This window comes from Parambassis ranga, chromosome 3, assembly GCF_900634625.1.
Source record: "Parambassis ranga chromosome 3, fParRan2.1, whole genome shotgun sequence".
Lineage (NCBI taxonomy): Eukaryota > Metazoa > Chordata > Actinopteri > Ambassidae > Parambassis > Parambassis ranga.
The window spans coordinates 16,212,509-16,234,830 of NC_041024.1; the positions used below are offsets into that span (position 1 = coordinate 16,212,509).

General features: G+C 40.6%; 3 protein-coding genes across 3 annotated transcripts; 1 reads left to right on the top strand and 2 right to left on the bottom strand.

Annotated features, from left to right (window-relative positions):
• Positions 1–480: 480 nt before the first annotated feature.
• On the top strand, positions 481–7,333 carry adpgk2 (ADP-dependent glucokinase 2). Its single transcript, XM_028402561.1, has 7 exons — positions 481–717; positions 2,014–2,173; positions 3,032–3,222; positions 3,367–3,463; positions 3,554–3,690; positions 4,255–4,391; positions 4,681–7,333. Exons 1-7 carry the CDS (start codon positions 522–524, stop codon positions 5,242–5,244), a joined length of 1,482 nt encoding a protein of 493 aa, XP_028258362.1. The 5' UTR covers positions 481–521; the 3' UTR covers positions 5,245–7,333.
• A 604-nt stretch (positions 7,334–7,937) lies between these two features.
• On the bottom strand, positions 7,938–9,439 carry drc8 (dynein regulatory complex subunit 8). Its single transcript, XM_028402383.1, has 7 exons — positions 9,416–9,439; positions 9,229–9,310; positions 8,899–8,971; positions 8,681–8,757; positions 8,502–8,544; positions 8,353–8,419; positions 7,938–8,219 (listed from the first exon to the last, which is right to left on the bottom strand). Exons 1-7 carry the CDS (start codon positions 9,432–9,434, stop codon positions 8,101–8,103), a joined length of 480 nt encoding a protein of 159 aa, XP_028258184.1. The 5' UTR covers positions 9,435–9,439; the 3' UTR covers positions 7,938–8,100.
• A 140-nt stretch (positions 9,440–9,579) lies between these two features.
• On the bottom strand, positions 9,580–13,758 carry cgref1 (cell growth regulator with EF-hand domain 1). The gene is made up of 7 exons (XM_028402183.1): positions 13,496–13,758; positions 12,776–12,872; positions 12,449–12,523; positions 11,207–11,280; positions 11,003–11,127; positions 10,824–10,925; positions 9,580–10,717 (listed from the first exon to the last, which is right to left on the bottom strand). Exons 2-7 carry the CDS (start codon positions 12,862–12,864, stop codon positions 10,424–10,426), a joined length of 759 nt encoding a protein of 252 aa, XP_028257984.1. The 5' UTR covers positions 12,865–12,872; positions 13,496–13,758; the 3' UTR covers positions 9,580–10,423.
• Positions 13,759–22,322: the final 8,564 nt, after the last annotated feature.

Here is a 22,322-nt window from a genome sequence, read left to right on the forward strand (position 1 = left end):
AGAAATGACAATGCCAACCACGCCCACTCATTTACCGATCTTTGAGGTTTCAAATCGTTTTATTCATTGAATTATTTTTAAATTGACCACCACGATGCGAAAATATTTGACAAATGACACCACATTGCGTTTTCAGCCACTTCCGCATTGGCTCCATTTTCCTGCCCCGGGAGTTGCAACTTGCCAAAAACAAACAAGACAAACCCCTCCTCTGATAGACGGGATGTTCGTTTTTTCACACCGGTTTCCGCCCGAGCATGATACCAATAATGTGTACAATTGCAAAAACACTTCAAAAGTACTGGATTACACATAAGTGGAGCTGGCGGTGGGTGTAAATCTATAGCTGCCATCCTGGAAGCTATTCTTTGACATGACACCCAGTGGAGGCTCCGCCGGGACACTCCTATTACCAAAACAAACGTCCACCCAGCACAGCGCCTCTCTCGTCACTGGTCTATAGCACCCGGAAGGTGCTGGTTCATTACAGTGTGAGCCACCGTAGCCAACGGGAGCGAGCGATGGAAGGGGGAGGCAGTGCTTCGTGGATGAAATGTGGGTCCGTGGTGTCCGTATTTGTGGTTCTGTTGGCATTCTGGTTCCGGGCTCCCCAGAATGCCGTGCTGGATGACCGGCTGGACGCCGTCCTGACCTCTCTGCTCCGGGCTGAACAGAAAGTCGGGATAAATGACGTCGCCAGACCCAAAGTGGCTGTGGGTACGTGCAAGTGGCGTGAGCCAGCTAATATTAGCTAGCTACGCTAAATAATTTTGGAAGTTTGTTGAGATTCTGGATAAATATTTGATTAGGTTTGCAACCAGTAACACCTGAAATAACTGGCAATGAACTAAGAAGCAACTGCGGATTTTCTATTAATCATATTAACTCAATTTATCACCCTATTTGCTATCAAAATAGAAAAAATAAAAGTTAATTGCTGTACTGTAAACTGTAACTTGGCTAATGTTGATACAACTAACACGACAGGGTTGAATGGGCTATTAAAGATGATCAGAGAACTCGGAGAAAGGCACATTTAATGAGCTAACAGTAATGTAACCCGTACAAACATTACGCTATTACTGGTTTGTCTGCAACTATCAAGAAAAGACCAGGAGGAAGGTAAAAGCCAGTGCAGTGTTTGATGTTTGAGCAGAGGAGGTTAAAAAAGGTGGCCATGATCTGCTCAGTCACCAAAATCCTAGTCCAGATCAGTATCTAGAACAGTTTGTCCTGAGCAGAGATCCCCATGAACCAGCTGGACAGAGACTCATCATGGCTGTCAGAGCCTGAGAGCTTCTCAGTCCAGGATAGTCTATGCATGGGGCCGCCAATGTTTTCACACTAAATACAACCATCTGGAAATTGTAGCTAATGTGTGGTGTGCTGAAACTAACTGCTGCACATAGATAGTGAAAGCACAAGAAGAGTTTAAGCTTTGCAGTAAAAATAGGCGACTTTTAGCTGAGGCACCTTTAAAGTAGTGTATTGATCGATTCGAATATCTTGTCCTTTGGACAATGATAAATACACACAATAAAAATCACCTTATCTGTTCAACCTTTATCTTCTTGACCCAGACCATAAGCAGCCTCACTGCAGCTTGTTATGCTGTAATTAACTGATATGTTCTGCTAATTAGAAGCATAATAAGTTACACTCGCCTGTTACACTTTGTTGTTGACATTCTACCACAACCATCAACATACAAAAGTAATGATGACAGCATGACAACAAATCTAAAGAGACATATTTCCTCTATAGCAAATTATAAGAAATCTACATCCTCTAAAAGCATGAAAAGCAACTGCAGATGAAAAAGACCAGGTCAGGCTAATGCCATAGCAGCTCTACATTTTGTGGATTACTCTTTGAAACCTGCTATCTTAATCTCTTTATGTTCTTTTTGTTTACCCCAAATATATTCTGTGTACATGCTGCTGAGTTAATGTTTGTTGTGTAACTAGCTCTCTTTGTATGTGTGTGTGTCTCTCTCTATCACTTCATTCACAGGTTTTGGTGGTTGTGTGGACCTGATAGTAGACGGTGTGTCTTTGCTAAATAAAATAGGCCTCCCTCCCACAGACCAGCCCCTGCATCATGACTACCTAGAGAATGCTGAGCAGCTGGCCCAGAGCTTTGCTTACTTCTTTGCACCGGGAGCTGCTGCAGAGTAAGTGAGATGATGTGAAGAAGAGCCAGTTTAAAAGTTGTTTGAGGCCCTAAATTTAGAGTGAAAACACATGTGCACATAGACCACTGCTGTGGTTGGACTGGTTAGCTGACTTTTCCTGTTAATATGAGGTGTATTGTAAGTGGATGGGAGAGACAGTACTATGTTTGTAAAAGGTTAAGTCAAGAATATGTATTTTTTTTTTACTTTTGTCACTCCCAGGGAAGCATGCTTTTGACTCACTCTCTCACATGCTCTTTCACAAACACACTAACTATTTGTAGGGCATACCCACACATACATACACAGTTACAGCCACACATATCCTATTTCTCCTGTTCATCTGTAATGGGTTAGTTTGAAACCCTGTTGGATTCACCTCCCCTCTCTTCTCTCATATTGCTGACTGCTAATGCTATGTGCAAAGCAAGGAAGAGCAGGAAAAAGAGAAGAAAAACATCCTTTTAAAATGAATTGTATAATTGTTGCTTCAGGCAGGGAAAACACTCTAAGATACTGATGAGATGTGCTAGAAATAACTGTAATTCACAGCATGCTACCTTTTGTCTCACCTTTCTGGTTGCATGTTTACTGGGAGTGTTCAAGTGAGCAACACTGGCTTTTAATACATCACAATTTTCTTTTCCAAAAGTGATTTGAACATCATGTTACACAGTAATTTCAGTTGTCACTAATATCTACAAACAGTGTAGGCCAACAAGGCTCACACTTTCAGTGCCTCTGTTTAAGGTGTGCAAATTACGTAAACTGTGGACATTTGAATTGATTTGCAAATTACATAAAGCTACTTTGCACTCTGTTTTGACAGTGTGTGTGTTTACCTTGTCTTTGCTGCAGGCGTTTTATGTTAAATGAAACCCTCTTCAGTGAGCTGGTTGAGGGGGCCCGTGACTTACCTGGAAATAGATGGTCAGTAGGCGGCAATGCTCCAGTGATGGCTGGTCGCATGGCAACTGAGGGATGTGATGTGTTGCTGGGGGGGAGTTTCAGCCCTGATTTTACTGATGTCCTGTCCCAGCACATTACAGGTAAACACACAGAAACACACTGTTACCTGTTATCACTACCTTCCTGCACTTGTGAGCTGATGTGTTTCTTTTTGCACTCCCTCCTCTTCTTTATTTTTTTATTCTCCTGTGTTACTTCTGACTCATTTACTACTATCTTTGCAGTGGCAGGTAATGTAGTAGAAGAGCCAGACATTCACCTGATCCTGGAGTATCCATCTGGTGCTAACTGGGGACACTACACCTCACGCAGAGCCAACAGGTATGTATTAAAATGGATTATACATATATACTATACATAGATGTGAGGTTCTGCAGGGTTTGAAGTTGACTTGACTTGGCTGTTCTGTAGATATATTATCCATAGTGATGACCACAACCCATATCTGTCCTCCATGGAAGAGTTTGCTGAGAAACTCAACGACTTCCAGCCAGATCTAATAGTGGTGGGAGGACTGCAAATGATGGACAACTTCCCATTCCAGACAGGTAAGAAGATTCCTATCATACCATAACTTTACTCATTTGTCTGAAACTCACCTCAAACATCTCATTTAAAATTTTGTTCCATCTATAATCAGAATCAGAATCAGAAATACTTTATTGATCCCAGGGGGAAATTGCTTAATCACATGTAAATAATGTAAAGTCAGTTTTTTACTTGAAGTTCTTAAATGTCTTATTACCCTGATATCTGCTAATATAAAACTTGATAAGCTAATTAATCAAAGTATCAGGACACAAAAGTTGTCTGAGATTTAGTGACACACAGTACAACAAGCAGGTCATAACCAGCGTCCCACCCTGATCCACACTGTTTGTACAGCATATCAGCTGTGTCTTGATGTGACAGTCCTTTTGTCTGTGCCCTTTTCATCTTTCTCATCTGTCTCTGTCTTTAATTTTATGCACTTTGCTTCGACATCTTTACTTCTCTTATGTTTTACATGCTGTGCCCTTTCACTTAATTCACACCCCTGTACATTTATTTTTACACCAGCCAATCAGACATGTTGTTGTATAAAGCTCTTCATGCTTTTCCTGTTATTCCAGGTGAGCGAGATGCTCTCCTGTCCCGCCTGGCAGACCTGCTGTCCTCTTCATCGCCACAGATCGGCATCCATTTTGAGATGGCCAGTTTTGTAGAAGAGAGTATAGTGGAAGACCTGCTTCACTATGTCATACCCCACGTATGTATGATTAAACAATGAATCAAGTTTTTAGATGAGAGAGGATGATTATACAAGAAGGAAATAGAAATAGGACAGACGACACCAGGAATGATTACCACTGTGCCTAGATAAATTTGTAAATTTTTACATTGTAAATAAGACTACCTTAGGAAATAGGGGTAGGAAATCATCACATTTTCTCTCTTTGGTTTTAATTTTTTAGGATTAGGATTTTTGCTTTTTTAACTTTTTAAGATTTTTATTTGTTTAGGTAAATGTTAATAACATCCTTTTCCTCCTTTCCCAGGCTGACTCTTTAGGGATGAATGAACAGGAACTTCCAAATCTGCTTAGTCTCCTCAAAGGTTCGAACATTACTGTATTGTCAGACCCAAACCCTCGTGTAGCTACTGTCCTCGACCAAATGAGGGAGGTTTATCGCATTCTGAACAAGCGCTATAAGGATGCCAGCTCAGAAGGTGACACTGACAGTGCTTATGCTAAGGTTAAGCCACTGACACGACTCCATGTCCACACATTGGCCTTTCAGGCCATGATTGTAACGCACGGCTCTCAGTGGAAGAACACCATGTCAGCCACTGCCAAGGCCTCGCTCACGGCTAATCGCCATGTCTGCGGCTCTAATGACATTGACCCTAGCAAGGCGAGGCTCATCATGGATGACTCTTTCTCTGTCAGCCGGCAAGAGGGAAGCCAGCGCATCCCTCTGCAGGAGACCAGGCCTGTCAGCTGCTGGGATGAAGAGGACTATGAGATTTGTGTGGCACCAGTGCTGGTGTGCACTGAGGTTTACCAAACAGCAGGTGGAGGAGACAACATTTCAGCTGCTGGCCTGGTGCTGCAGATCTAATGAACATTAGGTGTATGTGTAGTGCTAACTAGATGTTGGCAAATGGTGTGACTCTGGAAACTTGACCTAGGTGAGAGACACTCTTGTCATTGTGGAAAACACAGGTATCAGGTATCAGGCTAATGGTATCACCTTTGCAGCTTAAGGCCCAACTGGACTATAAACTATTATCACTCAGAAAAGTTAGATGATGGGGTACAGTGGTTGATTGACTCTTAATCAGGATATAATTAAAGCCTATAAACTTTAAATTACCTGCTTTAATCAATCAGTCTGCACTAAACAGACTTTATGCAGTTATAATTCGGATATGTGTTAGGAGGGTATTTGTATTAAATGGCAAATGTAATTGACACTGTGTTTTCCTGAGGCAGACCCAGAACTGCGCTGTCCCTTTTAGGTGAACAGGCCTAACATGTTTACAATTACACTGTAATCCATCATCTGACTGTAGTGGCTTCAGCGGCCCAAAGCCTTACAAAACTTGACCTTCAGTGAGATACAGAGGGATGAGGTTTGGATATAGTCGGACCCAGAGCTCAGACTGTTTTTATGGAAGCCTGTCATTATGTTTTTGGCCTCTGCTGTATGATTCATTTTGAGTAAGCATATGCAGTAAATGCATCCAAACAATTCAGAAATAACTGAATCTTTTGAGCAGCAGAACTATACATTTAAAAGCATTTGACAAGTAAATATATTACTCCAGCCTGTTGCAGGCTGCAAATGTGAGTAGTTGATTTTAATAAAAGACTGTCCCACCTCTTCCCTCTTTCACCTCATTTTCAAAGGCAAAGAAAGATTTTCAGCAGAAAGTTCTGTTCTTGTCAGTACACGTGAAAGGTGTGTATAGCATAGGTTTAGGCGTGTCACTCCTCTGTGGTTCAGTTGCTGTGTGCAATAATGCAAAAATCATTGTAAGGAGACCACTGATGGTAGCTGGATTTGATGTCAATTTTTTCCGCTCTACCTCCATGCATTTTTTTGTTCATCCTTTCCATCACTCTCTGTGTCATCACCACACTTTCTTGAATCATATTTCCTCTTGGTCCTCCTTCTTATTCTGTTTCAGTTTATGGCTCCTTATGGACCAAATAACTCGCATGTATCTCAGTCTCATATGGATACAGTGGAAGATAATCTCTCTCTTTTAGCACGGTGTTGTGTTCTTTACTTGAACCTTAGGCATTACTTACACATGAATCTGTGGAATAGTGGACCACTCAAAAAAATTGTATTTTCAATATTTCTGTCTTTCTGTCTTATTTGCAGCTGTAGAAGCCTGATATCCCTCAATGATCAGCTACAATATTAATTTAACCAAGTGCCCGGTCACTTTTTACACAAAGACTCATGCTGCTGTTTTAAACTGTGAAAATATTTAAATTAACATGATCAGTAGGCTAAAGTAAAGCTCAGTCTCCACATGGAGATCAACTTTTTAGTGCTGGATTCACTTGCATTAAAAGTTTAATTACGGATGCAACTGAACGTAACTCGGATACTAGTTCTTTTTTTCTCACTATGTGAAAACATTCCAGCCCAGGCCCAGCTTCAGTTCTCTATTCACACTGTTCCTCCTCAACTATAAGTGGTTTTACTTGCTAAAACAATTATCGAAGTGCAGAGCCCTCCGTTTAACACATATGTTTTGTTACATGTGTGAGGTCAAGAGAAAAAGAATATAAAGGTGAAAGAATCCCTTTAAGTCTTTTCTGTCTTAAGATTGTACGGATTTCATGATGTTTGGTTAAGCTGACCGTAAATGAGCCTTATTCTGTTTTTACTGTTGTTTAGTGATAAGGGATTGTTTATTACATACTTTTTCTATTACTGTATGAAAATGTTTTTAATCTCTTTGTCTTAAAGAGTGATTGGAAGCCACGAGTAACGGGTTATGTTTTTACTGTGAATTGATTCCATGCATTCATGCTCACATAGAGGACTGCTTGTGTTTGCTGCCACAACTCTTATCTAAGCTCTAGATAAGTCATATCATCCATGTTCCAAAGCTGTGTTTGACTGTATCATGCATGTTGATTATTCAGAGCATATTCACCTGTGATAAAAGGCTACACTGATTAAGCAATCATTGCATCTGTTTTTGATTATTTCTATTGAAAAATACTGTTTCTACTCAGAACACTCATAATCCTTATGGCTGCAAATATGGACATTTTTTGAACATGAGAAATCATGTGTACAATATGGCTTGTTGGTCGCTTGTTGACAACAATCAACACATTTCATTTGGTGTCACTTTGTACAGTAAATGTTTCTGTACATCACATCACATTCCTGTTTTCTTTATTTTTTGTTTATTTTTATTTTTTTACTCTCCTCCATTGGTGACACAACATAGACAGTCAACACCTCATTTTCATGATAGTATTTTATTTATTTATTTATTTTTTTGGTGCCTGTTTGCCACATGTACCGCATGGTTATTTTAAGTTTTCCAGTGGCGGCTTGGATCTGCAGTTTGAAATCCCCATTTTATCATTTACTAGAGCTTTGTATCATCTGCACAGTTTACATCTAGAGCATACTGTATAGTATGTTTCAACATGTGAAATAAGGCTGTATAATTCCTAGTCAGTCTGCTGCAGCAGAGCTTGTCAGACGCCTGTACTATTTTAAGAGACCATCATGTTGCCTTTCCCTCTATTTTGAGGCCAGGCTCAAGCAGCAAGCTCTCCTTAAATACATAGCTTCTCCCCTCTCAAATACAGAAGCAGATGTTCACTGCTTCCCAGATTACCTAAGTAATGCACCAAAGTCTGCATTGCTATAAATTCAATTGCAAGATTAGGACCATTATGTTGCCAGCCTCCAAGTCCTGAACACTGGTGCTGCCTACTTATCAGGTTCAAGGTTCAGCTTGTCGATAAAGTCTTTACAGAAGATGCAATTCTTCTCTGGGTCAGTGTGTGCTGTCAGCATCTCATCCATCTCCTCCTGAGAGAAAGGCTCGCCTGGTTTAGAGATGAAACCACACAATGCAGCTTTCATTTTTGGGAATTAAGATGCACAAATGTGGGAGAATGTGATTTTCTAATTTTCCACACAGACTGAGCTTAATCACAGAAAGTAAACACGGTTTTTTACCTTCCTGTGTCATATACTTGGTAAGCTCCTCGGGCTCCAGGTATCCTTTATTTTCTTTGTCCAGAACCTAGAAACACTGTGTTAGTGCCTTTATTCTGACACTCTGATAAAGACCTGAAGAAACCTGAGGAAACAGCTGCCATTCTCACCTCAAAGGCCTGAAGCAGGACGTCCTCAGAGATGGGAGGGAACCTAAGATACATTAGTACTGATATGACAACATTCCAAATGATAACATAAGTGTTTTATATGACTGCTTGAAACTATTACGTTTTGTCCCAATATCAAGACCCTGTGCACTGTGACATAGCCATTGTATATGTCTTACTTGTTCTCCAGCAGCACTTTGGACATGGCTGGGAGGAACCTGTCCAGGTGGATATATCCTGTGTGGTCCTCTTCCACCTGCTCAAACAGGACAGGTACAATAGCCATAGATTTCATAGTGACTGCTTTCATTGATTAATTAAAAGTGAAGCAGGTACTGTACCATGACTGTATATATGTTTATTTGAAAGTTTTGATATGAGGAGAAGATTTTCTGACCTGACCAATGAAGCAGTGGATGTCTGCCTGAGTGGGGAAGCATCCCAGTGAGTAGATAATGGTGTCAATCTCCCTAAAAAACATTCACAATGTAACATAGTTAGAAGACAGGTTGAAGTCATATTGTTGACTGAGGTCAAATGTGTTTGTCCTGATCGGTTACAGCAGCCGCTCATTCATCATTGATCTGTAACCGACCGGCGCGCTACCATCTATTAGCTACGCTGTCTGAACAGATTTTCGGCTAATTCAATAACAGATGAATTACAGATTATCCAGTGATACAGACCAGACTCTTAGAAACTGGCAGTAAAATGTGTGTTTTCTCACCGGACGTCCACTGTGTTGTTGGCCTGATAGTCAAACACTTCAAACGCTGCTTTGATCTTTTTGTGGATTTCTGACAGATCATCTGGCAAAAAAAAATCAGAGGCACAGTTAACCAGCGTGCTGCTGCAGAGATCAACGAACTTACTTTCAATAGAAGAATTCGTGTAAATAGCTAACTCCTACTAACTGTGGCTGCTCTCCGCCATGTTTTCCCGGTTGTTGCCCTGTTGCCTAGCAACCAGCCGGTCTCTTCTATGCAGCAGCAACTTCACAGAAATAATCAAGGTAATAATATATTTTGTTCAATTCCTTAAAATTTTATTCATCAAATCAAACAAATTGGAGCAGACTGGAAATGTAAGAAGTGTGATAAAGAAATGATATTCTCCACCTGTGAGGATTAAACATGTGAACAAAAATAAACAGAAGATACATTAAAATAATTAAGCCTTTCATCATGTATGAACTAATGAACATATTCAAGTTTGCCAACAGGAACAGAATGCAATATTGACTTGGCCCATGACTGTCACCTGCTTTATAATGATGTATTTTTTTACATCCATAGACAAAATATATAGACTACGGTAGAAGTACTGACTTTACTCAATATTAAGACATTAGTACAATGTTGTTAAGGGGAGCAAACGTAAGGAGCAGAGTGTTTCATTTTATGGCACACCAGATTTCCTCAGCAAACTGACTACTGTGTCAAATGTCAAAGTCATACCAGTTTAAATAAATAACAGTCCAGGAGAAACATGCATAAAACAGCTGGAAAACATCTGTATGAGAGTCGAACAGAGATGATGAGGCCTCTCAATGTGTACATGAAACAACAGTACCCACAGGTAAAGCTAGTAAAATAAAGCCTGCAGTGGTTTAAGCAATGCAGTATAATAAATAATGCAACAAAGTATTTTAATCTCTATTAATGATGGCTTCTCTTTTACTATTATGAATAATATTGCATTTTGAATTCAGGACATTTGTCCCATAACAGCTCCAGGAATCATTGCATAAAAAACATCTTTTTATCAGCAGTCTACATGTAACACTCCAGTGACATGAAACCACATCCAGAGAAAAACCCTTTCTGATGAAGATCAAGAGGTTCAGGTGGTGCTTTCATCTCAATCATCACTTTGCAGAGTCTTGGATGATGAAGTGATGTTCCTTGTGTGCGTGTGTGTGTTTATATCTCAGGCTGCCCCTGATGTACAGGGACTCTTTGATCCTGCTCGTGTTGTGCTGCTGGGGCTTCTGGGATTTGTTGCTCATCTGTTTGTTTAATGGCTTCATCTTCTTCCATCTTCACTTCATGTTGGGGTTGGTCTTCCTCTTCAGGGTGCCTCTCTTCCTGAGCCTCCTCCTCTCTCTGCTCCACTGCTCCTGCATTCTCCTGGTCAGTAACAGTGTTTGCTGGCTTCTCCTCCTGCTCCACCTTCTTCTCCGGGTCCTGCTGAGCTGCATTGCTGCTGTTTGAGTCCTTTGAGACAGAAGGTGTGATGTGATGTTACTTAGTAAACAACAATGAAGCATTGAATAGAATTAGATACAGCTCAAATGTAATAGTGTAATAGTAATGTGTGTACCTTCTTATGAATTAATGGAGGAGAGAGCAGCTCAGAAGGAGCCAGCAGGCCGTCCTGGTTCTGATCTTGAGTGTGGAGTAAGAAATCTACCATAGACACCACCTGAAATCGGAAAATACCTCATCAACACATATGCTGGTCTCCAGGTTGTGTGGACACACACAGTTACTCCAGCTCACCGGCTCACTGGCCTGTGTTCCAGGTGTGTGATGGGAGCTGTAATCCGAGAGAAGCTTCATCATCTCCAAGCCGTCCAAGAATCCACTGCGATCATAGTCATGAAGACCAAACAGGAAGAACACCTCTGAAATAAAGGAGAAGAGTGATGTGTGAAACACCAAACACATCTGTCAGTCACTACAACTGTAGGGGGTGCTATCTACCTTGTTCCCAGGTGGTGATCTCTGGTCCTCCTTGGCCATCCTTCAGACTGGACTGAATGTAACTCTGCAGCAGTCTGTGGTACAATGAAGGTTCAGATGTTCCCACCATACAGAAAAAGACTGATACTGCATGCAAACTATGGACATCCTCTTTATTTAAAACCGCAAGCTCTGTCACTTTACCATAACTATTCTACATCAAGAGCTAAAGATTATCTTCATCAGGTATGTTCAATGCTGTGTTATTTTTTCCGAATTTAACATAATTAACATAGTATGACACACAGTATCACACTGATGTAGGAGGCTGATGTAAGAGGCTGATGTATTTAAGTGTTGTTTGTTGTAATGATACTGTGTGATTTTCAGCCAGAAGAAGGTGAAAGGTTTTGGTACTTCAAACACTTTGAGACTCAATAAAGGAGGAGGAGGTACAAGCTCATCAAAAGGTTCCGTTCAAGGGAACGTTATTCATTGAATTTGTTTACTGAGTTGTTTTAGAAAGCTGGAGGCTATCATGTCTCACATTTACAGACAAGATCTAAATAATTCTGCTGCTCTGTGGATGAAAAACACCTAAAGTTTAATCAGGAGTCACAGACCTAACAAAGCATTGCTCAAACTGCACTGTGTTTGTTTTTGGTCTGTCAATAGACATGGTATGATATGAGGAGAGTACACAATCTTTATCGGTTGTTTGACAGAGGCTGTATATTCACTGTAAGAAGCGTACTATGTGGCATGACAGTGATTGTTCCTTACTTTGTTCCTTGTCTAACAGGACCTGTACTTTATGGCTGAATTCATACGATCACAGAAGATCAACAGCGAGGTGAACAGATACCATTTGCAACATGTCTGAGGATCTCCAACAAAACAGTCATTACATCATAAAGTGTTACTGCACACATAATCTTATCAGTATATAGTGCAGGCCACATCATTAGCACAACTGAGCAGCCAAAGTCCACAGACAGGAGCTGCTCAGGCCACTGACAGACTGCCGGTTAGGCAAACTAGGATGAGTTTTGCATGCCATGTCTCTGATTTCATAAAATAGTATATGTAAGAACTTTCTAATGGTCTGAGAGTAAAAACACAAAGATTTAAACTCCATTGTGAGTTTGATGTTGATGTGAGAAGCAATGCACAGGACAAGCTTCCTGTTTATGAACATATGCTAATGATTCTCTTTCAAAGAAAGCACAACTTACACATAAACAGAGCCACAGCAGCACTCACCTGCGCTCCTCCTCTCCAGAGCCAAAGGGATTGGGAAGTGCTGCAGAAGGAGGATGGACATCTGCTGATTCCTCTCTGTGCAATAAACAAATACAGTCTTTAAAACATAATCATTCATTAAGTCATTTTTCAAACAGCTTAAACAGAGATCAAGTTAAAGTTTGGTTCTTTCGGTGTTATTGCTGACAACTCATTTATACTCCCTATGTGAAGCATGTGTTCATTGAAACTTTGCAGCCCTTGCTGACTATTGAAGGCATCTTGTGACAACATTAAATAATCAGTTGTGACTTGGTGTGTGTAACAGAGAGGGAAACGTCTGGTTACCTCTGTGTCCCCGGTAGCCCTGGTGCCGCCGGGCACAGGTGTATGAGCAGGGACAGAGACAGGACACACGTCACCATGTGAGACTCCATGAAGACACCTGAAAGCACAGGTTATAGCCTCATATTATACAAACCAATGCAGAGAGTATCAACTCAAGTAGCAACACAAAGAATTTGTGCTACATAATATTAGAATAAAATAACTGCTGCAAAGTTGCAAATGCTGCCTCACACCTGTTATCCACTGTCACTGTACAGCAGTGGTTCTGTGCTGCAGCCACAGATAAAGCTCCACATCTCTTTAGAGCTTAAGCACAGATCATCCACACTGAGCTGTGGTCAGTAAATCTGTCCACATCTGATTAGATCTGTGACTTAAGTTGATTTTCTTAAGACTGAACTGCTCGCCTGAGATGTGCACCGTGTGCTGAATAATACAGCCGCTTTATTACTGCAGCTTCCCCACAGATGCTGCTCTCTGCACACACATGACCCTCGGCTGACTCCATCCACTCACTGCAGCACAGTCTACCACTGACCACAGAGCCTTTCAAACACACAACATACTGCCATCAATAACAACGGTCGCATAGTAATAATCATTTTTTTAGGAAGTGAATGTGTGTGTGTGATCTGAACCACACACACACACACACACACTGATCCTCAGCGCAGCAGCTGTGACTACAGGATAAAGCCCTCAGAGTGATAACGAGCCTACCTGTCAGCACGGTCGGCGTGTGGACAGTAAAAAGCTTTAATTCCGGCAGGTTACAGCTTCATATCCGAGGGACACTCCTGTCACGCACCGCCCAGCTTGCGCATCTGCTCAAGCTCTGCACTGCGCAACGGCGGCGGTACGCGCGCCCTCCCCGGCTGCCACGGAGACCGGAGTGTGTTTTGGTCAATGAGAGGGTCCACGTGGAAGAACGGAGCAGCATACTGCGTCAGTGAGTCTGCGCAGCCAGCCTCTCTTTGTGCTCCTCTGTCCGGGTTTTCCGCCACGCCACGTCTTCACCGGCAGATATTCCGGTAGTGCGGGTGGAGTAATCAGCTGAAAGCGTTTATAGGTCAGTGTTATATTGCACATCCGCCTCTGCGCTCTGCCACGTGCATGGTGCAGTGAGAGGCCCTGCATTATCTAGCCTATTATTATTATTATTAGGCTATATAACAAGCTGTTATTGTGCATTTTCAACAATCACCTTATATTACCATTACATGTGTTCCCCAGTGGTGGAAAGAGTACAGAAACTATGTCCTCAAGTACAATTACAGCTACACTGCTGAACTAATACTCGATTACAAATCCAAGTAGGCTACTGATGTTAAAAAGTACTTCAGTAAAAGTACAAAATACTCTTCCCAAAAAGTACTGAGTACTAGTTACTTTCAAGCGTTGACATTTAATGATTTATCAACAACCAATTGAATCAAATCAAAGATCCATGTAGAAAACATTTCCATTGTACAGAAGTATGGATCAAGCAATTTGATTTACAAAGAAATGCAAAACAAGAGGAGAAACTAGGCAGGGGCCCTGCACATCTGGACATAACATCAACATAAAGATTATTTTCTGAATCTTTTGTTCAGTTTCAGCAGAAGCTGATTTTCAAAGTTCACAGAGTCTATCCGGCTTCGTTTGGATGTGAACAGTAGAGCAGCACAGATAAAAAGTCATAGACTTTAGACACAAGTCCACCTTCAGTTCTGGGTTTCTGTAGATGTGCCTTACTTATGCGGGGTGGCTTATTGGCCCAAAAAAAGGGCATGATGATAGAGTCTACTGTCTTAAAAAAGAGGACATAAGAAAAAGGTATATACATTTCTAAATTTGGCAGCACAACCATTTTAATAATATTAACACGCCCTATTAATGATAAAGGAAGAAGTTTCCATTTTTCTATCATAGCTCTGAGTTTGACTAGGAATTCCATAAAGTTATGTTAAAAAAGAAGTTTGGGATTTCTGGTGATATTAATTCCCAGGTATTGGGAATTATATATATGGTCAATAGCAAGCTTAAATGGTAGAGCGTTAAGAAAATTAGAGTCTAGGCCTCCAGGCAGAGGCATGAAGAGACTTTTATCCTATTTAATAGTGAATCCAGAAAAAATCCCATCCTCCAAAGAGCAGTTTACTACAGTAAGGCGAGTATTTGTAATCAGTTACTTCCACCCCTGGTGTTCCTATATTCATTTTATCCTTGTTGAATTCTGATGATTGTGTAATTTTTTAAATTCATTAAATTTTCTTTTCTTTTGTGTAGGTCAGAAATACGGACTGCACTTCTGGACTTTGACCACAAGGTGTCCCTGTTACTTTTATTTGAAATACAATAAAAATCTTAGGACCAATAAAAAATGACAAGTATTTGAATTTTGCTTTGGTGGATCAAAACCAGAGCAAGAGGCAAACAAAATCTATCAGGCTATTTATTTTTATTGCATTGAAACTGAAAGAGCAGCAGCTGACCAAAATGTCAGGCTTTAAAAGTAGGAATCTGCACAGAAATCTGGCTTTCATGTCACTATCTGTCAGGCATCCACACTGTCAAGACCTCCTGATGGCTAACAAGCTTTCTGTGTTTGAATGTGGCAGGATTGTTAGGGTGCATAAGCAAGGCCTATCCCAAGCAGCCATCGCTGCTGAGGTTGGTTAAGACAGTGATTTTAAATATCTTACAAGCTCGTGAGGGCTATGGAACAAAGGGCTATGGTCCTAGCAGTTTGAACAGCCTCTTTACGTTTGTTTTTTTGTTTGTCTCTTGCTCTTGTGTCCATTTTTACATTTTGAAGCTAACAACCTGGCTTCGATCCACCAGAGCAAAAATCAGGCCTTAGTTTTTTCTTGGTCCTAAGATTTTGATTTGAGTGTACAAGCGAAGGTTGGTAGATGAAAAGCATAAAAATAAATCACGTCTGAGGCAGTAAGAAACATTAGTGTGCACAAGGAGGAATCTGAATCTGAGAATGAGGAAAGAAAATCTTAATTACTTAACAACACAAAGCTATGTGTGTGTCTGTTTGCACAGATGTATTTGACGTGCAGTTTTACTCAACCAGATGATTGGATGATTACCCCACAGACCTACACACAGACACACACACAAACAAACACACTTTCCCACCATACACCATGAGATCAGTTCAAACAGCAGGCCTCTCATAATGAGTGTTTTACTGGTGCTCTTAATTGAGGATCTTCATTAATCCCGGAGGAGAAGTCTAATTTTCTTTGAGGCCTGGACTGTCAGTTGAAGGACAGTGCCAACCTGCACATGTAACCTTCACTGACTGCTGCTTATTCAGAATCAGAATTAGAAATACTTTATTATTCCCAGGGGTAAGCCTTCACTTCACAGCAGACTTCACTAATACAATGACCTCTACCCCCATAATCAATCAATGCAATGTTTTTAATGTAATGATTTTACACACTAAACAAATTTTGCCCTAATTTTAAAATATGAAGCCACAACACCATCAAACATAAACACTCAACTTCTTTTACAATGGTTGAAGAGAAAAGCATCAGGCCCAAACCTGAAAGATCTCCATGTGTGACTGATTGGCTTAACATCGTAGCAGCTCATTATTTCACAGCTGGTTAGGACACAAACATCCTACTGACACACACTTACAGGAAGGGAAATTACTCTATAACTGACTGAATGGCTGTCATGTGTGTGTGTGTGTGTGTGTGCGATTGTATTGGTCCTACCTTTCATTTAGAAAACACTTTCTACTCTCAGGCACAGCAGGCAGCAGACACAGAGACCTGATAAAGACAACAATCAGGCTGTGCCGTTGATGTCTTACTGCTAACAGCAGTCTCCTGCTGCCCTGACTGTCAGGCTTTGGATGAACAGAAACATATCGGAGTAACCAGCATTTCCTGCTGTGACGGTCACAGAAGCTGTTACAGTCCACAGCAACACCTCAATGCAGTCATTTAGAAACATTCAGCATGTAATGATCCAAAACAGCTGCAAACGATGTTTTAAAGTGTCTTTTTCTTTGCAATCTCAGCAGACTTTTTACACATGGCAACCTGCAGGAGGCAATCATTCACCACAGGGAGAGAACATTATCACAGAGGGAAGGAAAGATCCAGCATGCATGCTCACAAGAAGACAGGATGTGTTCCACATATGCATACAGAAGACTCTTGGTATTTTAGAGCTATGCTGTGGTGTCTTAGTAAAAAAACAAACATTTTAAACATAATATGAAAGTACTTCTTTTGGCAGACATGTTTATGCTTCCTGATCTTTAATATGTGTTACAATAAGTTATCTGTGTTAATTAAGAATACAGTCTTTGTAATGGGAAAGTCTTTCAGTAGCTGTTAGCCATGTGAACAGGTAAACATAATAACTTAACTCAGGTTTTTTTCATCATTCTGTACAGTAACACCTGTGCTGTCCTCATAAGAAATTGGCACAAATGTCAGTCAGTGAGTTCACTCAGACCAACTCAGCAAACCAGGTGAAAACACCTGTGTGCCTCCAAGTATGTGAGTGTATGAGACCACATGAAGGTGAGTATTGTTGCTTTTTTTAACACATTGCTCTATTTTTAACAGACTTCTTTTCTCTTGTGGGATCTACTTTGATCACCGTGCCTGTCAGAGCAGATGGCAACACTGCCTGTTCTAACCTACCTCCCCCACTCCCGTCCCCATTTCCCCTCACATCTCCACTTGCTGAACCTTTTGCTTTTAACTACAACACTCAACTATCCACACAAAAAGGAACAGTTGACAGAGTGAAGTGAAGCATAGTGAGTGGAGGACAAGGGAAAGAGCTACAATAAGATCTACTAAACTGTGTTGTTTTATCCACAATTTCATAAGAGACATACCAACAAAAAACATACATAATCAAGCAGCAACGACCACCAAGGAGGAAATAAATAACCCAGACTGAGAGGGCTGTTTACTGTTCTTTCCTTTTTCAGCTGTGATCTAAAGTTAGAAATGTCCACTTAACCTGAAACAACTTGCTGTTGGTATTCACCAGTCTCTGACATGAACTCACTGAACACTCTGACCAAGCTTCTATTAAAAACTCCTTTAGTGTCGAGATGTTTGTGTTTTTATGCTCAACATTTAAAGGATTCCAATTGTTATGGAATGATGTAGTCTGCTGTGAATCATGATGATGGATCATGTTAAAAGGACCACATCCAGCTCACCCTCAGCTTTCAGTTGAAGGCTTCACATTACTTTCAAGCCCCCTTTGATATGATTAAAGGTCCTATAACATTTTCAGCACCATGTTTCACAGCTGGCTTGAAGTAAAAACCTTAAACACTCTCTGAACTGACTCTCACTGTGGCAGAATAACAATCTGTGTCTGGAAAAGTCAAGAATGCTGTTAATAAGCATAACAAGCCTATAAATTGTATTTTCAGAGATGCTTGGGTTTATGGTGGCATTGTCAAAGCACTAACAGTCCTATTCCCAAGATGCAAAACCAAAAGTGAGGCCTCTCTATTGACACATTGATTAAACTGTTACCTGAGAGTGGCTTTTGTGCAACCTAGACACAAACAGTGAAGAGATCACCACAGATTCTAGGATTAAATTATAAGGTTACTTTTTGATAACTAATAACACCATATTGTTGTCCAGTAGCAGTAATATGTGATGTATTTTCAAAAACAGTTTTCCTTCTTTAAAAGTTGGTACAAATGCAGCACTCTTGTCCAACTGCTGTTCCCACTTCCCAGTCACGCAACTGTGTGGCTCTGTTTGTTTTTAGCATAGCCCAAGTGCATTCACATGCATACTCACACAAGCACGTACACTGGCAGACACTCCCACACAAGTACACACTCGCAGGTCCCGTATGTAAGCTTGTTCCGTTATGTAACAAGGATTAGTCGCCACTATTTTGTGGCCCCCGACAGTCAAAACTGTGAGAGCTATTTTTAACCCTGGACCCCCAATGTAATATCAACAGATGCTTACCGTAATAATGGTGACAGTGACAGTCGCTGCTGCTCATGGGGACATGTCCTTGTAACAGTGAATATCAGTGTGGGCCTCCCACGCCGGAACCAAATACAACAGAAATCAGCAGAAGCACAGAGCTTACTGTGAAATGTGACATATTATACAGCATGAACAAATACTGTGGATCAACAATGCAAGAACCTCTAAACCTTCTCTGCAGAGTTTGTTAGAGATGTTAGATGATGGACATGAGGAGGCTGTCTGGTTTGTTTTTAGACTTTCACAAACTAGACACTGTAGTGAGGCCCAATTCCATCCAGAGGGAATAAGTGAGGGTACAGTCCATTGCTCAATAGTTAGCATGCTAACTTCAGCAAATATCTCTGCAGCACAATATATAGATGTTTTTTTCATCATCATTACATTATCTTCATGATTTTAGCTTTTTGATTGTTTATTGTTGTTTTTTTATTTTTTTTTATTTAACAATGTTACAAATTTTACTTACCCATGTACAACATTTTATGGAGAAAAGAAGAGAATTATTTTCATAGTGAAAATTCAGTTTAGGTTAACAGACCAAACACACACACACCAACACCAAACTATGAGTGTGTTTGAAATAGTTGCTGTCACATTCCACAAACTAAGTCCTCAGGGTTTCAGGTCAACCAGAGAACCAGAGGAAGCACTAATTCTGTACACACACACAAACACACACAGAGTCACATACTGACATTCACTGGTGCAGTTCCTAGCCGAGTCAGGCTCACACAGAGAGGATGTTTCTCTTGCACACTGGGAACACATACTGTACTTGTGTAGTCACACACACACACACAGAGGGCAGTTCCGCTTCATGGTTATCTAATTACACACTTGTGTCCCGTCACCACATGATGTCCTTTGGACCAGGGGTCATTTCTCCACAGGCATCTGAGGGGGCACCACACTGTCAGGACCAGTTACCTGTAAAATAATTCAGACACATATACAGTACGTTCAGTATCCACATGTGTATACATGTACTCACCTTTTGTGTGCTTTTTCTATTGATTCAACTTACTCCATATATCCTCCTGGTGATGCACCAGCCTCTCCTTCATGGTTCTTCTGTCTGTCAGAATGTTATGAGCTAGATTCACGTTCTGTTGAATGAGTGGAAGTTATGAGTTATTAGGAATGTTTAATTTCAGACTGGATGGAGGAAGGTGCTGCGTGCCTTTGAAGTTTGATAAATGAATATAAACACAGCTGTGCACAGTTAAAAAGTCATCACTGCTGCATGTAGACAATGGTTAAAGGTTAGTAATCAAAGGTCTACATGATGCATTGCAAAACTAACAATATATATATATATAATATAAAGATATGATGTTTATTGACCTCTCGTTTTAAAATAAGGTTGCTAAATGAGTTAGCTAATGACTTTTCTGTTATTATTTTCACCGATCAGACAGACTGCACAAGCTGATAACAAATGATTGGAAAATAAGCTGAAATGAAAGTTCTATATTTGGTCCCTGCTGTGTAAATGGACTGTAACTAAGTATCAGCATCACTGATTATCACACAGCAGACTGACTGCTATCATTAAGCATTCCATTTCTAAATTATCTGTTACAGCACAAGACATAACTCAGATATATTCAGGCACGTAAGGGACAACTGTAATAATATTTCTATTAAATGGAACCTCCCAGAGTGGAGCAGGCTCAGGTTAGATTAATTTCAGCTGTCACAGTGTGTTTTCAGATCTTTTTTTAACTAAGAGCAATAAAATGTGAGACTAATTCTGCCAGTGAGACTGACAGTATCAGCACATGTTGTTAAGATACACCTTTTACCAAGTTTAGAGAGTTCAAATTTAGCTGTACAGTTTTACTTGTATGATTTTCCATGCATGAGTTTTACTGGTAATGGAGTACTTTTACTTTGCTGCATTGATACTCTGTTCTTCCACCACTGTGAGGTTCAAATAAACGACAAAAATAAATTATACAGCGCAGTGCTCAGCAGGTACAGAACAGGGACAAATCCCATTCAGTCACCTGGTCTGCCTATCTGCCCACACCAAGCAGCAGATGTGTGGACAAATTTAGACAGGGGGGACCTGTGACACCTACACACACACAAACAAACACACACATACACACACAAACACACACATACACACACACAGCACAAAACCAAGCATGTCAAATTACAGCAGTGTGCGCCTTCTCTTCACACACACATATACACCTGCTCTGCAAGTACACACACTTGGACGTACAAAAACTTCAAGGGTAACTTGTGATGACACAAACATAAGAAGCAAAAAAAACCCACACAAACTTAGTCATAGAAAAACACACACACACAGTATCTATGTTTAGCTGTATAAATAGGCGTTTAATTAGGCTTAATGTTTAGTTGTTGAAATCATGAAGCAGGAACACAAGTATTTAATGTGCTATTAATTTCTCATCAGAAAGAAAGAAGACTGAGACCAACACAGAGAGTCTGAGGGACAGAAAAGTCAGAAATGGAGAAAAACCGTTCACCGGCGTGAAAAATGGTGAAGAAACGGTTAAACCTTAAAACTACTTAACCATCTACACCTTTATGTTCAGGCCTCTGCACCTTCCGGGCCTTAATTAGCAGCCTGATTTCATCCATACCAACACACAGCAATCTACAGTCTTTACCTCAGGATGCTGCCAAACTTGGTTCCAATCATTAGGTAGAGGCCAAACTGTGCACTGACTCCCTGCAGAGCATCCAACAGCTGACACTTGTTGGTGCTAAATCTTACTGGGCTTCTATTAATACACTTATTATGGCCCATTTCTGAGTATTACCTGATCCACTCATATATGTTTATATAAAGCAGAAACGAACATGCACATGCACAGACTGAACCAAACATCCACAGATTAATGAGTACAATGTCCTCTCTTCTCTGGCAGGTCTTTAACTAATTTAAATATCTCCAAAGGAAAACAAAACACATAAAACAAGACGTATGGATTACGATTATGACTGGTAAAATATGAGTCAATATCCTTGGGCAAATAAGATGCATCTGATTGCAGGTGAGTGTGAGTGGGTGTGATAATGGAGCAGCTTCATGTTCAGTTGAAACTGGTTTATAGCACCTGTACTGGTTAAACATTTAGAAATTTCCATTGCATGAGTAGATTGCTGCAGTTCAAACTAGAGGTTATATTGCTTTGCAGTGGAAAGCACAAAGAAACATCTGCATTCTCATCATACTTTAAATACCATAGAAATAAAGGCAAAACCAGAGAGTTTTCATTTTCTTACGTGTGCAATACAGACAGTTAAGATGAGTTTTTTATGATGTCAGGGTGTTCATGTTCATGAATGTTTTCTGGTCTGGTCTCTTTGGTCTTCAGTAACACAGATGAAACAAAAATTTCAAGAAAACCACTGTCCCACTGTCCTTACAGAGGTCATTTAGATGGACCTCTGTAACTCTGTAGAGCACCCCTTTCTGCGGTCAACGGTCTATAAGCACCTCCCTGGGCACCTCCACCACTCCTGTCTCCACCCTCTCCTTACTCCTCCCTCCTCTTCTT

What these genes read in the sequence shown, in the direction of transcription:
- adpgk2 (XM_028402561.1), top strand. Translation starts at nt 522, where the DNA reads ATGGAAGGGGGAGGCAGTGCTTCGTGGATGAAATGTGGGTCCGTGGTG. An exon ending in ACCTCACGCAGAGCCAACAG is followed by an intron (nt 3,464 to 3,553) that starts GTATGTATTAAA and finishes GCTGTTCTGTAG; the next exon opens with ATATATTATCCATAGTGATG. An exon ending in CAACTTCCCATTCCAGACAG is followed by an intron (nt 3,691 to 4,254) that starts GTAAGAAGATTC and finishes CTGTTATTCCAG; the next exon opens with GTGAGCGAGATGCTCTCCTG.
- drc8 (XM_028402383.1), bottom strand. An exon ending in AACAACACAGTGGACGTCCG is followed by an intron (nt 8,972 to 9,228) that starts GTGAGAAAACAC and finishes AATGTTTTTTAG; the next exon opens with GGAGATTGACACCATTATCT. An exon ending in TCCACTGCTTCATTGGTCAG is followed by an intron (nt 8,758 to 8,898) that starts GTCAGAAAATCT and finishes CTGTTTGAGCAG; the next exon opens with GTGGAAGAGGACCACACAGG.
- cgref1 (XM_028402183.1), bottom strand. Translation starts at nt 12,864, where the DNA reads ATGGAGTCTCACATGGTGACGTGTGTCCTGTCTCTGTCCCTGCTCATA. An exon ending in TCTGGAGAGGAGGAGCGCAG is followed by an intron (nt 11,281 to 12,448) that starts GTGAGTGCTGCT and finishes ATTGTACCACAG; the next exon opens with ACTGCTGCAGAGTTACATTC. An exon ending in GAACACAGGCCAGTGAGCCG is followed by an intron (nt 10,926 to 11,002) that starts GTGAGCTGGAGT and finishes TTCCGATTTCAG; the next exon opens with GTGGTGTCTATGGTAGATTT.